The sequence below is a fragment of the Erythrolamprus reginae genome, chromosome 1 (assembly GCF_031021105.1).
Source record: "Erythrolamprus reginae isolate rEryReg1 chromosome 1, rEryReg1.hap1, whole genome shotgun sequence".
Lineage (NCBI taxonomy): Eukaryota > Metazoa > Chordata > Lepidosauria > Squamata > Dipsadidae > Erythrolamprus > Erythrolamprus reginae.
Genome location: NC_091950.1, coordinates 190,213,301 through 190,232,472, shown reverse-complemented (window position 1 = coordinate 190,232,472; position 19,172 = coordinate 190,213,301). Strand labels below are relative to the sequence as shown.

The window sequence follows — 19,172 nt, the reverse complement described above, 5'->3', positions numbered from 1 at the left end:
AATTGTGGAATCAATCATTCAGCTTTCCAAGATGGCCAGAAGTTCCATAGTTTATGGAAACAAGTTTGAACATGTTACATTTAAAAAGTATCAAAGGTTTTAGTCATTTTATTCAATGGAGTCCTCCCTTTCTTCATAACTTTCTTCCAAAATCTGAAATCTAACTGTTCATCTTGTCAACTTCTTCCATCAATAAAAAAGCATTTCATGTAACTGACCTGGTGATAATTTCAGATTTTTTTTTCAAAATTATCAAGAAATACAGTACAAGTTACCCTAGTGGCACCATATGAACGTAGATGCTTCTAAAATTAAAATTCTTTACTATTCTCCTTTATTCAGAAAATTCTAACAATATTAACAAAGCAAAGTATGGTGTGTTGAAGAGCTGGGAGTGACTAGGGAGAGTGAGTTTTCTTCATTGCAAATTCTGCTATATACTTTCTTTACATAGTTTATCTCTGTCCAGCTTCATCAGATTTGGGGTTTCTTTTTCTAGCAGCTCCATCACTGTTGAACTCCAAATCTGGACTCTGACAGTCATCATCACTGAGTCCTTCTCCAATTATTTGATGGGTTATAAAAACGTGTTCGAGTGGGCGCTTCCAATTAGGCCTTGTAGCCATCCACAAAATGACAGCCCCATAGGCGACGATCAGGACACCCAGAACATTGACAAAAATCGCTTCTTCTGGGGACTGGCTATAGGGGGGTGCTTTCCTTCAAGGAAAAACAAGATAAAGTTAAGGAAACCATTAAGAATGCTCAATTAGTAAATGTCATTGTAAAAAAAAAACATTAGTGACATCCCAATAAATACTTACAGCTCAAAAAAGAGTTTTTCTGTAATTCCCATTAGGGCTGTGGCAATCCCTGTCCCAAAGATGAGAAGACCTGAATATGTGTGTATTGGCATCACAGCTGTCCGAAGAGAAGTCGGGGCAAAGGGAAGTAGGAAGACCACAATGCCTAAAACAAGCTGATACACGGATGACACTTAGTAAATGTTCAACGGTACACATCATTTTAAAAACAAACATGTAGGGATTTAGGGAAGAAGCAAGAATGTTTTGGATCTCCAAATTCTGTTGAACTGTATAAATTATATTCCTCACCATTACCATGGAGCTCTTCCAGAGCAAGGGTCTCCAACCTTGGCAACTTTAAGACTTATGGACTTCAACTCCCAGAAGTTCATAAATTTTAAAGTTGCCAAGGTTGGAGAACCCTGTTCTAGAGGGCAGCGGCTTCCCCAACCTATATATATTTACATTAAATGATATACATTTACAATCTTCCCTACTCTTAAAAACAAGAAAGTTTGAACGTATTTCTAGGATATTCTATAAAAATTATATGAAAAGCACTCTACAAAGGTGGTAAAATGAAATACTTCTGAATATAGAAAGAGCATTTTTAAAAATGTAATAAAAACTGAAAAACCAAAAAGTTCCTTACTAAAAGTACTCAAAATAGAAACACGGTTTTTGGGGGCTACTGTCTTTTTAAATTTACCGTTTATGAGAAAGATCCTTTTACAATTTTTGCTGGGTTAGTTTATTGGCAAATAATTTGTTTCTTCTCATATTTTTTTAAGAAGCTAAACAACTGCCTTTAGGTTTAAGTATTATTTTGCAATCTGCAAGATATTGGCAAACTAGTTTGTTTTAATTGCAATTACAAAATGTTTATTAAGAAAATATTTTTAGTTCCAGGACAGATTTCTGCAGCAGAATGCCAATTGTTTAAATGTAAAATACCTTATATCTATTATTTTGTTTACAATGTTAAGACAAAGATTAATGAAGTAACCAATCTGGGTCAGTCATCGCAACTGATGTTTTGTCTTCTGAGCTTTAGGGCTTGTGCTGGATTCCATCTTCAGGGAACTTCTTCAGGAGTGAAATTTAGTAGGTTCTGAGAGGTTCTGGAGAACCGGTAGCAGAAATTTTGAATAGTTCAGAGAACTGGCAAATACCATCTCTGGCTGGGCCTTGAGTGGGGTGGGAATGGAGATTTTGCAATATCCTTCCCCTGCCATGCCCACCAAGCCACCCCACCCCCACCCAACCATACCCACAAAACCGGCAGTAATAAAATTTGAATTTCATCACTGCTCTAGAGGCTCCAGCACAAGTCTGAAATGTTGGAAGATAAAATGTTAGGCCCGATGACCAATCTAGATTGTATCCTACAACATTATCCTGGGACACATATATATTCACCTTCATTCAACAAAGGTTAATTTATCGAGTTGTAAGATTTTTGTCTAAGAACTGCAGAATACAAACTCCCTTGTTAAAATTAATGTATACACAGCACATTTTTATTGAAGTTAAAATAATCCTAGTCTGTTTTTAAGTATAAATGACATCTAACCTGCAGAGCATAAAGAATTACAGCGGTCAATCCAATCCAGCTGTGTAGGCTGTACATGTTAGGAATCTTCTGAGCATTATGGAAATCAAAAACAGCCACCAGGGAAATAATAGCAAGTGTCAGAGTAACGGTATGTAACCCCGCATGGATTAATTTCATCAAAAATTTGCTGCATTTCCAGGTCCATGGCAACCTGTATACAATAATTGCTGCAATTGGGAAATAAGGAAGAATTCTGAAGATTAAAACAAAACAAAACTGATATTATTAGGAACATTAAAACTGTTTTTGCAGTACATGCAACATTTTTGAGCATTTCCTTCAACAAATAGGTCATGCTCTCTCATTTTACTGTTTATCCCTTTTCTGAAGGAAATAATTCAGATTACTGTAATTGGAAACTAAAATATTGACACACACACACACATACACATTTTAAAAAATGATTTTGTTTTAAAAGAACAAGAGCAGAGACAGTGATAAAATTCTGTATCTAAGATTTTGGAGACTGACTGGCAATCATGCTAGATTAAAAAGATGGCCTGACTCAACATATTGAACAAAAACTGTTTCTGGGTTTTTTAAATTAAAATTCCTGGCTTAGTGTGCTTCTTCAAAATCAGATTCAACTAAGTTGGTTCCTGCTTATATATCGTGGGATGGTTTACAAATCCTGAATTATTGGTATTGACAAACCAGAATCTCCAGTTGTAACAATTTACTAAACCGCTTCGGTGAAATCAGCTATGTGTACATTGGAAATCAGATAGCACATTAACGTTTCATAAAACAACAAGGAACTCTGTTTTTTTAAAAAAGCCAAACCTGGCCCACATTTCACCTTAAAAAGGCAGAAATAGGCACTTTGTCTGCATGATAACTTCAGTGGATTGTACATAGTAAGTACAGTAAATGGCTACGTTCTAGTACTGGATCGGTCCAGAAGAATTTGGGGGACTTTAAGGGAGAAATAAATGGCTTATGTGTCTGCAAATAGGTTTCTTAAGACAACATAGCGAAATATGCAAAGAAGGAAGGAAAACTTGAGTTTTGAGTTGTGGGGGAGGGAGCTGCAGAACAGAACCTGGTGAATCATTGTCTGGCAGGCCAAAGTCTCTAACTCTCCCCCCCCCCAAGCGCTAATTGGAGTGCTGATACTGTCATTCTTCCACTGTAATTTAGAGGGGTGGGGTTACCTTTTCTACCCCACTTTATTATTTTTATAAATAACTCAGGGTGGCAAATATCCCTAATATTCTTTCCTCTTATTACCCCCACAACAATACCCTGAGGTGAGTTGGGCTGAGAGTGGCTGAATAAAAGGTGTATTTAGTGCAGCCCATATGTCAAAGAATGACCCGAGCACATTATTTTATTTATCTTTTAATTAGGTCAGTAAAAAAAAAAATTGAAGATAATTTAGCAGCAGCACATAATACATTCGTCACAGTGCATGAGTAGGTAGATATTAAGCTTCTTGATAACAAAAAGGAACAAAGTACTCCCAGACTAATACATATTTTCTAAGAGCCATGCCTTTAAATATTTACTAATATGCGCGTCACCTGTGCCAAGGACTTGTGCTATAAAAGTCATAAATCTCTGTCCCCAAATGGAATGTCTTGGAAAAAGACTCCAGGTCCATTTCCCCCATGCCTATATGAAATATAATACTGACATTTGACACTGTTTAAATTAACTGCATACACTCGAGTTTCATAGCTTTTTCCAAAATTATACAAAAGCCCGCTGAAGGGATAATCTTACGTTAAAATCTTTAAGAGGCTGGTAGGAAAAAATGGCGGTTTTAAATCATTTGTATTTTGCTACCAAATCGTATTTTGATAAATCAGCCATTTGCCTTTTATTAGCACCTCTGTAATAAGTATTAAGAAGCATAAAACAATTTACCACTTACAACCATCCATTTAGCAACTGCTTATATTTGCAATGGCACTGAAAAAAGAATGATTTACATCCTAGCCTCACTCTTTAAGACTGTCATGGCATCACTGTGATCACATGATCAATATTCAGGTGCTTGGAAACGAGCAAATATTTATGATGGTTGCACCATCCCAGAATCATGTGATTGCTATTCACAACCTTCCCAGACAGCTTCTGACAAGCAAAGTCAATGGGGGAAGGCAGATTTGCTTCATGCCATGCAATTCACTTAAGAAATGCAGTGATTTGCTTAACAACCGTGGCTAACTAGGTTATAAAATTGGGCATGACTCACTTAAGAACCGTGTGGCTTAGCCACAAAAATTCTAATTCCAATTATGGAATCTGTACATCCTGTATAGTTATTTTACTCTGGTATGTATTCCCCATATGGATTTTTGTAAGCATGCATGAAATACTTACTGTAGTTTTCGGATTATAAAATGCACCAGTGTATAAAATGCATGAAGGTAAATAAATGCATGAAGGTAAGTTTTTGTCCTCCCTGGCCCCCAGAAGCACTCTGCAGGCCTCCCAAACCCTCTGCACACACCATTTTTTGCAAAAGCAGGGCCGTTTTTCTGAAAAACAGGACATACAGAGGTTTGGGAAGCCTGCAGAGTGCTTCTGGGGGCTGGTGGAAGGAGAGAAATACTCATTTGGGCATTTTTGTCTTCCCCCAAGCCCCAGAAGTATTCTGCAAGCCTCCCAAACCCTCTGCACATCCTGTTTTTTGCAAAAATGGAATGTGGGGGCGGGGCTTCGGGAGGCCAAAAATAACTGTATTCGGTGTAACAAAAGGTGCGTCTTATACACCGTAAAATGTGGCATGTAATTCTGCCCATATGTCCTCCAATACTCCAATTGAACATTTAGACTATCCTTTCTTAGCACGATCTCGCCAAAATATACTGGGAGTATCATAACAAAAGTTGATACTAATAAAAACTGGAATCACAAGTTTTCCTAAATAGTAGCACTTTGGCTGAACTGAAAATAAACTGTTACAATTTTTTTTTCTACTTAGCCATTTTCCCCATTCTCTTGTTTTTTTTTTACAACTCAGGAGTCTTTGTTTTCACAATCATGCTATGCACTTTTCCTTCCGTTAACCTTCTATTAGTCTAGCTTCTATTACATAAGAATGGTACAATGTTTAGTAAACAATTATATATTTACAGTAATCCATTGTATAGTGTGATAGTGTTATAAAGTCAATCCACTTCTGTCAACTCTCAACAAATTTATTCCTATATGAATTTATAGTGTATTTTTTTTAACACTACTGATACTTTACCCCAGTCCCCACAGACCGGGGTAGTCTATAACAACAAATAGAAATCAAGACCAACCCCCACCCCCAACTTCAATATCACAGTAGTCCTGGGTGAAATCCTCCCAGTTTGCTCAGTAGGTAGCATTTGTGGTGGCTGCTTTGGAGAACAGGGATGGCAGCACAAGGCTCCGCCTACCCACACTGACATCATTTCCTGTTTTTTTTAAAAAAAAATTAAAAGCCTTTTTTCCATGTGGGTTCCCCTGAATGAATGAAGGAAAGAAAGAAAGAAAAGGGGGCGGGAGGGAGGGAAGGGAAAAAGAAAGAGAGAGGTGTTAGAAGGAAAAAATCAAGACTCACTTTCCAGCCAGGAGATTGCTTGGCAAAGAAGAAAAACAAATGCTGTTGATTTAAATCAGGAGTCTCCAAACTTAGCCGCATAGCTGGCTGAGGAATTCTGGGGATTGAAGTCCACAAGTCTTAATGTTGCAAACGTTGGAGATTCCTGCTTTAAACTGAAAAATCTTGAGAAGCTGCTCAGAAGAAGTTTTTAATTGTAGAAGCAAAGTGACATTCAGCAGCGGATAAAAGGAAGGATTCTTATATGGGTCTTATGTTTTTGAAGTTTTGGGGTTGTGCAACATGGGCTTTGTGTTTCTAAAAGGGTTTGGGTGATTCCCATTGTGGCTAAATGATTTTTGTCCTGTATCCGGTCTTTAGTGTGGGGCTGCTTATTCTGATTCTATTACTATTGTGTTTTATTAGTTGCCAAATCTTGCCATGGAGAAATTTCAAAATATCCAGTCTTGAACGGGGTTTTCTAGGAATCTGCTTGACTACTTGTGTGAATGGAGCCAAACATCAGGCTTCCACTTTCTATACTGTACAGTCATTATCTCTATTGGGCAGGAATATGGAATGAGCTTCAGGCAGATTCTTTATTAGCAACTTGATATTTCCTTGTTTTTTTGTGAGCCTTTTATTATGAGTAATATTTATTGGGGGGGTTGCTTCCCACAGAAGGAAGGAAGGAAGGAAGGAAGGAAGGAAGGAAGGAAGGAAGGAAGGAGCAGACATAGCTTCAGAGAATGCTTTGAAACAGCAAAGCAAAGCCTGGAAGGGACCTCAGAGGTCATCTAGTCCAACCTCCTGCTCCCTGGCAAAATGGACTGCTAAATTGGCTGCACCCACCTGGCCACTTCCACCCAGCCACATGACCACACCCACCCAAAGCCACACCCACCTGACTTCTAGGTCACACCCACAAGCCACATCTACAGAGCCTGCAGGGGGAAATTTTGGATTTCCCCATCTTAAATCAAGAATGTAAATAATTTGGCAGGTGTGTTTTATTCTTGATTTAAGATGGGGAAATCTGAAATTTCCCATCTTAAATCAAGAATAAAACACACCTGCCAAATTATGTACATCATCACAGGCAGTTCACAAGTTTTTCCATCCAAATTGTTTTACTGAATAATGAATAATGTACAGGTAAAATAATATTAGGAGCAACATACTGGATATACAATAGATATTGCTTATGTAACAATGGGAAACTAAAATAAAATCCAGTTGAAAAAGGGGGGGGAAACCCTTAAGAATGTTAACTATTGCCAACATATCTACTTAAAGTGCCATTCTAATCCCTATGTATGAATGTGTGTGGGTTTGTGTACCTATGTAGAGAGAGAAATAAAGAGAACTAATAAGATTAAGCAATGATGGGAGGGGACACATCTAGTGACTATGTTTGAGAATATGTTGTGTACGTTTTTCATAAGTAGCTGCGATGGTGACATAGCCACTGGCAACACTCCTATTTACCAGGAAGCCAATTGTGCCTTTTTGTTCTCCTTTATCCTGGAAATGCACACTCCTACCTCTCTTTGTATTTGCATAATTTCATACAAAACTACAACATACCACATTTCTTTTCTAAAAATATCTGATTTCAGAAGGTGTTCTTGTAAATGACTATATCAGGGGGCCATTGCGCAGCATGTCAGGAGAAAGAATGGATTCAGATCTGGCTGTGAGCATGACCAGATGCCAATGGGCAAGGCAGATGTAGGTTCCTCCTGGTTTGCATCGATTTGCCCAAAATGGTAGCAAACCACTGGTGACGTCACAGAACCGGTTTTGTCAGTGTCGACCTGTGGACGCTGCCATCTTTTTTTTTTTTAATGGGGGTGAGATTTGTTCCAAGGGGTTACCCGAAGTTGAGTTTCCGGCACTGCACATGCATTGCATCTTGACTTTATTTGGATTCTTTTGGCACTGTGCATATGCGCACACGCAAAGCACATGTGCGGCTATGCAGCACACCCACGTGGCATGGGAGGAATTGAACCGGCAGCGAGGTAAGTTAAAACCCTCCCTTGAGGCAAGGTATAAAGTTTCCAGTGCTTGACAAATTGGGTGCTCCACCCCAGAGCACCCAATTTGCAGTGAAAGATGTGGAAACAAAATGCATAAGCCACGCCCACAGTGTGGTAAACTGTAGTTTAAAAGATTTAGTATTCATGCCTTCTAACAGGTAAATGATAAATTGACACTGATTCTTCCACGAACAGAAATGTATTTGTAAAAATTAAGGACGCAACTTTTCATACAGTTTGCTTTTACTTTTAAAATCTCTTGCTTTTTCTTCTTCTAGACTCTGAAGATCTAACAACTCCCAGATGGTACAATTAATTTACAAGCCCAAATCTGATTTCTTATACTTATCAGAAATTATAAACCTCATATAGTATCAAAACTATACACTATATGTGTATTAATTTTTAGGGTTTTTCCCCCATGGTTGATTTTTTTCTACCATTAAGATTACTTTCTTTCACCATTCATATTACTTTATCAAGTGTTTAGTGCCTAGTTGGGTTTTCCTCCCATTACAGTATTAAATCTATTTTAAATAACACAAAATCTAGCATTCAGTACAGGATGATTGTTAATTACAAGGCATTCTGTAGAGCTGATTCCTGCACCATCAGTGAAATAAAATAGTTGAAAGCTTTCAGAAACTATAATCAAGATGGTCAAATATATTATTGATTGATTGATTGGATTTGTATGCCGCCTAGTGATGGGCTCCTACGGGAACAGTCAGGAATGCAGTTCCGGTAGCAAAATTTGGAGCTCCACCCCAGAGCACCCAATTTGCAGTGAAAGATGTGGAAACAAAATGCATAAGCCACGCCCACAGTGTGGTAGTAAAAAATTTGTTAGCCTATCACTAATGCCGCCCTTCTCGGTCCACTCGAGGCGGCTCACAACAAACATAGAATACATAGTAAAACAATTTGATCCAATTAATTACGATTAAAAGACTTTAAAAATCCTAAAAACTTAAAAACATTCAATTTATTATTCACTCAGTATGTCACTCTAAAACACATTCGTTGATCAGGATTGTCAAGACAACATACCTACAGAAAGTCAGTGTAAAATGATCAGAACACAATGGGGTTTTTCAGTAAACCAGACACTGTGGTTTGTTTTTGCACCATCCCGATTACTCACACTTACAGAACTTATTTACCTACTTACATAATTACTTATTTATTGTTCTTGTATGCTGCCCAATTCCCAAAAGACTCTGGGCGCCTTCCAATAAATAAGAATACTGTACATAAAAACAGCATAAAAACATTTAATAAAAACCCATCCAAACATACATGCTATCCCTCACCTTCCTAGCAATCTAGGTTCCTATAAAGGCATTGCTATTAAAACGCAGAGTCACTGAGGGAAACGCAGAGTCACTGAGGGAAATTTAAAACACACACACACACAAAGGAAGGCCTGAATACCCCACGCCCTTTTTGCTCTGGACAAGATATCAATTAAACGGGTAAACAAAAAAGTCGAGGAAAAAATAATATGCACGTCGCGACAATCGCTTTCGTAATCCGGCTGGCAGTTTTGTAACACCTCCTAAGTGGATTTAACCCAGCTGGGTAATGAAGTGTCTGCAAAACAAACCCGGGGAGCGCCAAGGCCTCCCCCAACTCCCAATTCCAACCGCAAAATTCAGAATTACTGTACTCCTTAACGCTCGGACGCAACGGAAGTGAGGCTTGTTTTCTAAGCTAAAAGGCACCCAACAGGCACCGTTCCCGGGCCAGTGACTCTGGAGAGCTTGCTTCGGAACCGAGGAGGAGGAACGGGGTGGGCGTGAGTGGGTGGGAGGCAGAGCTACAGACCGCCCCCCCAAGGCGGGAGAATTCCTGGCGTTCTTCGCGGGGTTTCCCTCATTCTGGGAAAGGTCTAACTGCACGGCCCGCGACTAGAGAGCTCCTCATTTTGGGAGTTGGATCCTAAAACTTGCCACCGCAGCCCTCGCCGAGCGGTGGCTCGTCGCCACACCGACCCGCCTTTTGGAGGTTGTTGCGGTGCCAACAACCCGGGATGGGAAAGCTGTGCGAAGCCTGTCAGTCTGCCAGAATCCCCCCACCCACGAGCTAACAGACCCCACATGGTGTGGAAGTTCGCTTGCTTCTATGTGTGCGCTGCAGCGTTTGCAGAGGATTTTTTAAAATATGTAATATATAATAAATACTATATAATATTCACTGTCAGCAAAAATGTTACACACACACAAACATACATATATACACACACACACACACACAATGTGATATACAGTATATATATTCGACAGAAAACACACACATATATACACATACATACGTAGACAGACAGATAGGTATACATCTATAGAGTCCTCGGAGAGGGGAGGCATACAAATATAATAATAATAATAATAATAATAATAATAATAACAACAACAACAACAATAATAATAGATATAGATATAGAACTATAGAGTCCTCGGAGAGGGACAGCATACAAATCTACTACTACTACTACTAGATAGATAGATAGATAGATAGATAGATAGATAGATAGATAGATAGATAGATAGATAGATAGATAGATAGATGCATACATACATATATAAGCCCAGCAGCCTTTTCTCGCGCCTTCCTCCCTCTCCACCCACCCCGGTCCCCGGTTGCCCACCCATTCCGTCCCTATTACGCACCGATTCCTTGGATGAACACGAAGCCCGTGATGATGAGAACCGGGTGCCAATTGAATTCGACCGGGCCCCCGTTCCAGCCGAGCCCCCCGCGGTAACGGAGGACCCAGACCAGGGCGAAGACGACGGAGAGGAAGCCGAGCAGCAACCCTGAGGCCAGAAAGGCCAGGAAAGCCTTGTAGCCTTCCATCTCCCTCCAGATCAGGACGAAACTGCGTTGGACCCAAACAAACTCGGGAGCGGGGCGGAGACGGGAAACGGAGCGCTCGCCGTGGCGCGGTCTCCTCTTTCGTCCCCTGGAGGGAAAAGGGGAAGAAAAAGGGGGTGTGTGAGAGAGAGGGAGAGAGAGAGAGAGAAAGCAAAGCGATTCCTCCCACTTTAGACCGGGCTGGAGAAATCACGAGGAAGTCGAGAAGGAAGTTTAGGCACCGGGCAGGGACTTTGCAAGACTCGACCCTCTGTTTTTCTCGTCTTTAGCCCTGCTTTTTTCGGCGCCTCCCTCTCCCACCTCCGGCCTCGACATCAGCTGAAGTCAAAAATTTGCGCTCCTAAATTGCTCCGGCTTAAGAATTATTAGGCGGCATTCCCACCCCCCACCCGCCTCCCCGAAGGCTGTCGGCGCGGATATTGGTAACTAGAAAGCAACAGCGTTAAGTTCAATAGTCTGTGCTTGGCTATTGAAGATTAAGCCCAACGGAGAAGAAGGCGGCTTATTTTGGATTTCAGCTTCAGAGACTCGCCGATCTCTTCCCCGCAGGGAACTCTCGGTGATTGGAGTCTACCGTATCCTGGGCTTTCTTGAGGCAACGTGAAAGTTGTAGGGCTGTTGGTGCCAAAAGATTATATTTTGGCTTAGATCAGGGGGTAGGCAAAGTTGGCTCTTCTATGACTTGTGGACTTCAACTCCCAGAATTCCTGAGCCAATCATGCTAGCTCAGGAATTCTGGGTGTTGAAGTCCACATGTCATAGAAGAGCCAATTTTGCCTACCTCTGGCTTAGACTATATTCTGTTTCAGGGCCAGACTATTTTCAGGAGCGCTTTCTACCACATATCTCCCAGCTACCGATAAGGGCCCGCAAAGTTGGTCTTCTCTGGTTCGTCAGTTAAAACACTGTCACATGGGGTAGAGCCTTCTTTGTGGTGGCTCCAGCTCTCTGGAACCAGTTATCTCCTGAGATCCGGACTACCCCCACCCTACTGGCCTTCCGAAAAGCTGTAAAGCCCCGGCTTTTCTGGCAGGTCTGGGCCATTGACTGAATGGTGCACCATTGAGATCTAGCCATAAATGGAACGCCCCAAGTCTTCAGAGAGGGGCGGCATACAAATCTAATAAACTATAACTATATGGTTTTAAAAAAATAAATAAAAGATGTTTTATTATTAATACTTTATGTTTTACTTTTTGGTCATAAGCCACCCAGAATCCTTAGGGAGCTGGACGACATACAAATATAAGTAAGTAAATAATAAGTAAATAAATAAGTAATAAATAAATACAAATTTGAATTCATTTTTCAAGCTCTTCTAAAGTTATTGTACTTTTGCACTGGGTGCCACATGAACGTTATGGGGCCTATGGGGGATACTGTGCTATTTTCCCTTCCCCCTTGTGCCGTCTACCCCGATGCAGACTTGTCAGCCTGTCCTGTGATGCTATTTCTGACCTAACCTTCTAGCACGTAGCCAGAATCCCTCCACACCTTGTAAAGTAATCAGTATAGGATTAAAGCCCAATGTTGGCCCTGTTTGCTCTGCATGTATGTACATATATACATAATATCTAATAAATACAATACAAAGCATACAAATCATACAAAGCATACACATCTAATAAATAATAATAGTAATAGTAATAGTAATAATAGTAATAATAGTAATAGTAATAATAATAATAATAATAATAATAATAATAATAATAATAATAATAATACCATACCGTTTGTTCCCTTTTGTGTTTTACTATTCCGAGGACAGGAAAAAAAAGTTAAATTCTATGCCTAGGAATAAAGAGCATGAAATAAAAGAAAAGGAAAATCTGATTTACACCCCAACAGAGCTTGCTATACTTCTTAATTTGCCTTTGTATCCTTGCTTCCTTCTCATTCGTACATGATTTTACTCTAATCTTAGCACTTTTTATTTATTTATTATTTCTTGGATTTATATGCTGCCCCTCTCCAAGCACTTTTTCCCTTTGTATCTCATCAGTTCCAACTATTATTTTTGGTTTTCTACTTCATCTCAGCCTGCCCTGCTCTTTCATTCACTCCTCACTTAAATTAGGAAGTTACTAATTTACCATGCTGTATGCTTTTTCTACTGGTCTCTCACTTTTGTATTCAGTTGACCTGCATTGAACATTAATTCATTTGTACCACTTCCGATTTTAACAGACACACACCTGGAATATAACCCTGTACATTCAATTTAATTTTTTCTTTCTCCTAACATAGGTCAACTTTTCACACAACAAAGAGGCAGAAGTGCAGTACACCCTTTTACACAGTCCTTTTTGTTCACTTGACAAACATTCCTTGCAACAGACCATAAGTACCTACAGTAATCCTCACTACTTCACGGTTCATCTTTCGCAGATTTGTTATTTCACAGGTTTTCAAAGGGTGCTTAAATCAATTAAATCCATTGAAAATTTTAAATCCATTAAAAATTCATAAAATTCTTCTACAGTACTACTGTACTTTATTAAAGAAACTGGTAGGATATCACATGTAGTTCCAGCTGAGAAACATTATAGAATGACTGTTTAATGCAAAAGGTGGGTTTTAAAAGTCCAAATACTTGTTAAATACATCTAATAACGACTTCAGATCACTTGGATGTTTAACCAGCATAGCATCATTTGTGCATAAATTCCTGTCCAAACCAAACATACCTCTGGCCTCACCACAAGCATTTCTCCATAAATTATAAACAAACAAGGGAATATGAATATTTGAGGGGCTGTGACAGACGAGGGAGACAACCTATTTTCCAAAGCATCTCAAGGCCACACAAGGATCAATGGGTGGAAACTGATCAAGGAGAGATTCAACCTAGAACTAAGGATAGATTTCCTAACTGTGAGAATAATTAACCAATGGAACAATTTGCCTTCAGACGTTGTAGGTGCTTCATCAATGGAGTCTTTCAAGAAGAGACTGGACAGTCACTTGTCAGAAATGGTATAGGGCAGTGATGGTGAACCTATGGCACGCATCCCATAGGTGGTACTCAGAGCCATATCTGAGGGCATGCGAGGCGTTGCTTTATGTCAGCTCCAGCATACATGTGCGCGCTGGCTAGCTGATTTTCAGCCACCTTTTCAGCTGTTTTCACTCTCCTCAGGCTTCAGGACAGATTCCTGAAGCCTTGAGATGCTAAAAAATGACCCGACGAGCCAACCAGAAGTTCAGAAACAAGAGGGAAGTGTAACTGCCCTACTACGTATCTTCAGATAGTTCAACCAGGCCTCACACACCTCGGCCCATTTCTTCTGCAGTCAACACGGCTTTCCTGAAGGCCTATGTAGCCAATAAATCTGGAGCTCTCTTATCAGCTGCAGAGGCCTTTCCTAAAGGCCTTTCCTGAAGACCTCTCTAACCGATAACAGAGCTCTGGATTGATCTGGAGCTCTCTTATCAGCTGCAGAGGCCTTTCCTAAAGGCCTTTCCTGAAGGCCTCTCTAGCCAATAACAGAGCTCTGGATTGATCTGGAGCTCTCTTATCAGCTGCAGAGGCCTTTCCTAAAGGCCTTTCCTGAAGGCCTCTCTAACCGATAACTCTGGATTGATCTGCGGCTGCAGAGGCCTTCAGGAAAGATTTGCCGGCTGCAGAAGAAATGGGCCGAGATGTGAAAGGCCTGGTTTCAACTATGCACAGGGGGACAGCACGGGGGTTGTGCGCATTCAGGGTGGAGGGCATTGCATTATGGATGTTGCCATGCACGTGCACGCTGTTATACGCACAAACTCACTTTTGGTACCCAAGCCAAAAAAGGTTCTCCATCACTGGTATAGGGTCTCCTGCTTGAGCAGGGGGTTGGACTAGATCAGTGATGGTGAACCTGTGGCACGTGGAGCCATATCTGTTGGCACCCGAGCCGTTGCCCTAGTTCAGCTCCAACGTGCATGTGTGTGCCAGCCAGCTGATTTTTGGCTTGCACAGAGGCTCTAGGAGGGCATTTTTGGCTTCCAGAGAGCCTCTGGTGGGATGGGGGAGGGCGTTTTTACCCTCCTGCGGCTCCAGGGAAGCATTTGGAGCTTGGGAAAGGTGAAAGATGAGCTTGCTGGGCCCACCAGAAGTTGGAAAACAGACCATTTCTGGCCTCCAAAGGACCTCTGGGGAGGTGGGGAAAGCTGTTTACACCCTCCCGAGGCATTGAATTATGGGTGTGGGCACCCAAGGAAAAAAAGGTTCGTCATCACTGGACTAGATGATCTACAACAGAGGTCTTCAAACTTGGCAACTTTAAGACATGTGGACTGCAACTCCCAGAATTCTCCAGCCAGCACAGCTGGAGAATTCTGGGAGATGAAGTCCACATGTCTTAAAGTTGCCAAGTTTGAAGACCTCTGGTCAAAAGGTCCCTTCCTTCTGTTATTCGGTAAACATAACGCTTGAGGTATTCCATGCAAAACATTGAATTGTTTGCTAAGCAGCCCCCCTTGCCTAATCTTCCAGACTTTGCTCTTTGTTACCTTTTGATCAGAATTCTGTCAGACAATTTTCTGAGCACATTAACAAATCTATTCTGCAGTTTTTGCACTCATGTTAGCTACATTTCTACTTAGAAAAATTCCCAAATGTTATTGTTCCAAGCAACAGATACAAATGCAATCTTAAACATACAGTGAACAAGTTATACTGTACTGCCATTTGTAAGCCAACCGCACATATATTATAATTTCTCAAGGTATACAACTTTTGTCATTTTAAATTATTTTAGAGTAGTTATAATTGACCTTTCATCAGTGTTCTATTAGATACTAGCATTTATAGTATAGTATAGTGTAGAGTAGTGTAGTGTAGTGTAGTGTAGTGTAGCGTAGCATAGCGTAGCATAGCATAGCATAGTAAAAATAAATCTTTATAACTATTTTTACAAATTTTTAAAATAATGTCTTCCGAAATTTCCTCACTCCAGGTTCATTCCAAATTATATCCTCACTTTCATTTTTAATTTTAATCACTTTGCTGGAAGCTCTTTGGTATAAATGTTTTTCATCTGTTTCCAAAACATTTATTTCGTGCTCTGTTTAAATATATTGTTTGCAACCATATTTATTAGATTTCTGTCTGTCATTCTAATTTTTAGCAGCAATCATTGTCTTCATTTCATTTTGATCATTCTACCAAAAATCTTTTTCCAAATTTTCTATTAGCGTAACTCAACACACTTCTTGGCATTCTGTAATATTGTGTTCATTTTGTTCCAAACAGTTTCCAAGTTCTTCTTGTCTGCATTCCATTCATTCTTTTGTGACAGTAATTTGTCTTCTAATACTTTATATAGATTCATATTTTTCTCTTGCAGTTCTGTTTTCATTCACATTTTTCCTTTCTAACTATTTCTTTTTCACTCCCCACCAGAAATTGGTCTGTTTTACTCTGAGAATCTGTCATTCCTTCCTATCCTTCACTAATTATTTCTTCATATTAAATCAGTTTTGTTTTCAACTGCATGTTAGTATTTTTATATCGGCTTAAACACAAAATAATCACCATTGTCATTCATTCTCGGATCCCCACATCTCTCTGTCAGTTTGTATTCTTTTATTCAAATCCATTTATTTATATTATCTAGCTGTTTATTAAAAGTAAACATAAAATATAGGTTTTAGATTAATTCATATCTTTTTAAGGAAAAACTGAACCAAAGAATAGCCACAACTGTTATGTGAATTCAACCTATGCAATGCAAACACTTCTGATTTGTTCAGTTTCCAAGAATTATTATTTCACCTGAGGATGTGAGTTATGTGAATCCAGCCAAAGAAAACTCTATGTGTATTTAGGGTTGGATCAGTGGATATAGATGGGATACAAAATCATTTAGTGCAAAGGTGTCAAACTCGTGTAGTCACATCATCATGCGACATATTGTGACTTCCCCTTCGCTAAAATAGGAGTGGGAGTGGCTAGCACCATGACACATCTAGACCGTGAACCTGGGGATGGATTCTGACTTCAGTTCACTTCCTCATGCGCTGTGCAGGTGTGTACATGCACAGGGTTTAAAATGCAGCTGTTGTGCATGAGCAGAAGCAAAAAACACCTTCTGTGCATGCACAGAAGTGAAAAACACAAGTTCGGGGGCATGTCCAGCTGCCCATTGCTACCTGTTTGGCCAGTGGGGGAAAATTCCCAGTACCGGTTCTATAGAATTGGCCCAAACCAGCAGTAATTCACATCTCTGTGGACCATGAGTTTAACACCCCTGATTTAGTGCAATGCCTTTAAAAAAAACCCTCTTTATTTTTTTTTGCAGAAGAGGTGCATGCTGATGAAAATCTTTTTTTCTAGAAAGTTGTGAGAACAGAATTGTTGCAACCTACCTCCTTACTTAAATATAAGATTAAAGCTTTAAAAATGTGTTACATTTTCCCATTAAACTCAGAGATCTTCTGAGATTTGATGAGAAGGTGACAACCGTGACCAGGTGGGGCTTTGCATTGGTTCATCTTGTGTATCACATGTGCCCTTTCCTCAGCCAAAAGACCATTCAGTCAGTCAGTCATGTTCTCATTAATTCACTATTGGATTATTGCAATGTTTCTGCCAGGGGTTGCCAAGACCAAAAGTTACAGCGTGTTTTTATTGTTAAGGTTGTTTTTTGAACTGGGCTGGTACGTTTTATTTTATGCTATTAACTGTTTTAATTTTATAGTTGCGTATCAAAAGTCATTCAGACTTTTGGGAGTTAAAGAGAGTTAAATATATTATGTATGCATGTGTAAACACACACAAACACATTTATGACTTTGTAAAATTATTATGAGTAACACAAGCTATTTAAGATGGTTGAAGAATATTTTGCTTAAAGCTTTAAATATGCAAGACATTAAAGTAAGGCCTGTCAAAAAAAATCTTGTTGCATCTTAATATATCTACGTCAGGATTATAATGAGAAAGGAATAAGCCGTAATAAAAAAACAAGATAGTCCGTCAGAATATGGAAAGGTAAATCTAGCAGAAATAAGAGGGTGAAGTAACACTGACGTTAAAAGAGGTGGAAACTTTTAAATAAGACATTGTAGAACATTGAGAGGTATGTTTGATCAATTAAACAGACACCCCCAGGCCCTAATTTTCACCCCAAACCAGGAGTTTGCATTGATCTCTTTTTAACCTGAACTTTCTTACAATGTATCTTTCTCCATCCCTTCTTTTTACATTAGCTTTCTCCATTTAATATAATTTCTGATTGCTGGGTATGGTTGCACAGGAAAGAAACCTAACTTATATTCATGGATTAGTGAAAAATGAAATTCCCAAAGTGAAAATTAAACAAAACCACCCTTTCAATAGAATTGTAAAAACATATATTAGGATGCTAGTTTCAAGCCAAAGGTTAAGCCTTTATTGAGGTCATATCCATTCTAAACTAAATCTTTATCTTGAAATAAACTAAAAAGCAACTATCAAGCCAGCAATGGAAAAAAGTTGTAAAAATGCAATGAAAAAATTCAAACATCAAATATATATACTGTACTTACATTATTAGGAGGATACAAACACCATATGCATTAGGCTTGCTCTGTAGACAGGACTACAGTTAAATAGATTTTCAACAGAGAACACAGCTGTTGCCATTTCATTAAAACATGGCTTCCAACCAGTTTTTAATTTCAAAGAGTGGTTTAGGCAGTAGTATTAACAGGAGCTCTTTTACAAAAGCAACAAAAAGATTAACACCTGTTGGATCTAAGTTTCTGGATTCAGTCTATTTATAAGAGGTACACAATTGGATCCTGGAACCATATTTGTCTCTTTTTCTCTCATGGATGAGGACAAAGTCATTTCAGGATCCAACCAGATTCTGCTTCACTAGGAATTGTTTTGGACTCTGAAATTTTTCCTATTACTATATCTGTGAGCCTCTATGGAAACAAAAGTTGGAGTTTAAAGCAGGATAGGTTGAATATTTAAGCCCTTGTCAATGAATTTGGGTCCTGGAGAAGATGCCTGAGCATTCTGTGAATAGCCCAGAAAACAAACTGATGCTTCATTGAGCAAATTAACCCATAATTGTCACCCATACAAATTCTGATACACGATTTGAATATCCACTCTCTGGAAAAGGCTGTAATTCTAGGAAACATAGAGAAGAGGACAAGGTGGGTAAGCTCAACAACAGAGGGAATAAGTACATGGTTGGAGGACATGAAAGAAAAGGTTAGTGATAGATTGACTTGGAGAATCTGTATGGTCCTTACCTATGTGGCCCGTTAAGAATTGAAAATAACTTGATGGTACATAATCATTATTTCAGTGCCTTAAAAATAAGTTTAGACTTTGGACC

The 19,172-nt window shown here is 39.4% G+C and overlaps 1 protein-coding gene across 4 annotated transcripts; it reads right to left on the bottom strand.

Annotated features, from left to right (window-relative positions):
• Positions 1–317: 317 nt before the first annotated feature.
• CYBRD1 (cytochrome b reductase 1) lies at positions 318–18,645 on the bottom strand. 4 transcript variants are annotated; one of them, XM_070731745.1, is made up of 5 exons: positions 18,367–18,645; positions 10,653–10,945; positions 2,380–2,588; positions 825–979; positions 318–720 (listed from the first exon to the last, which is right to left on the bottom strand). In XM_070731745.1, coding segments are annotated over exons 1-5 (924 nt in total). In that variant the 5' UTR covers positions 18,369–18,645; the 3' UTR covers positions 318–455. The 4 variants fall into 4 exon arrangements, with proteins under 4 accessions (XP_070587846.1, XP_070587848.1, XP_070587847.1 ...); XM_070731747.1 differs by lacking the exon at positions 18,367–18,645 and adding an exon at positions 14,130–14,182; XM_070731746.1 differs by lacking the exon at positions 18,367–18,645 and adding an exon at positions 12,588–12,606.
• Positions 18,646–19,172: the final 527 nt, after the last annotated feature.

Coding starts and splice junctions, on each gene's coding strand:
- CYBRD1 (XM_070731745.1), bottom strand. Junction 2,589..10,652: donor CGTGTTCATCCAAGGAATCG/GTGCGTAATAGG, acceptor TCCCAATTGCAG/CAATTATTGTATACAGGTTG. Junction 721..824: donor GAAAAACTCTTTTTTGAGCT/GTAAGTATTTAT, acceptor TTTTCCTTGAAG/GAAAGCACCCCCCTATAGCC.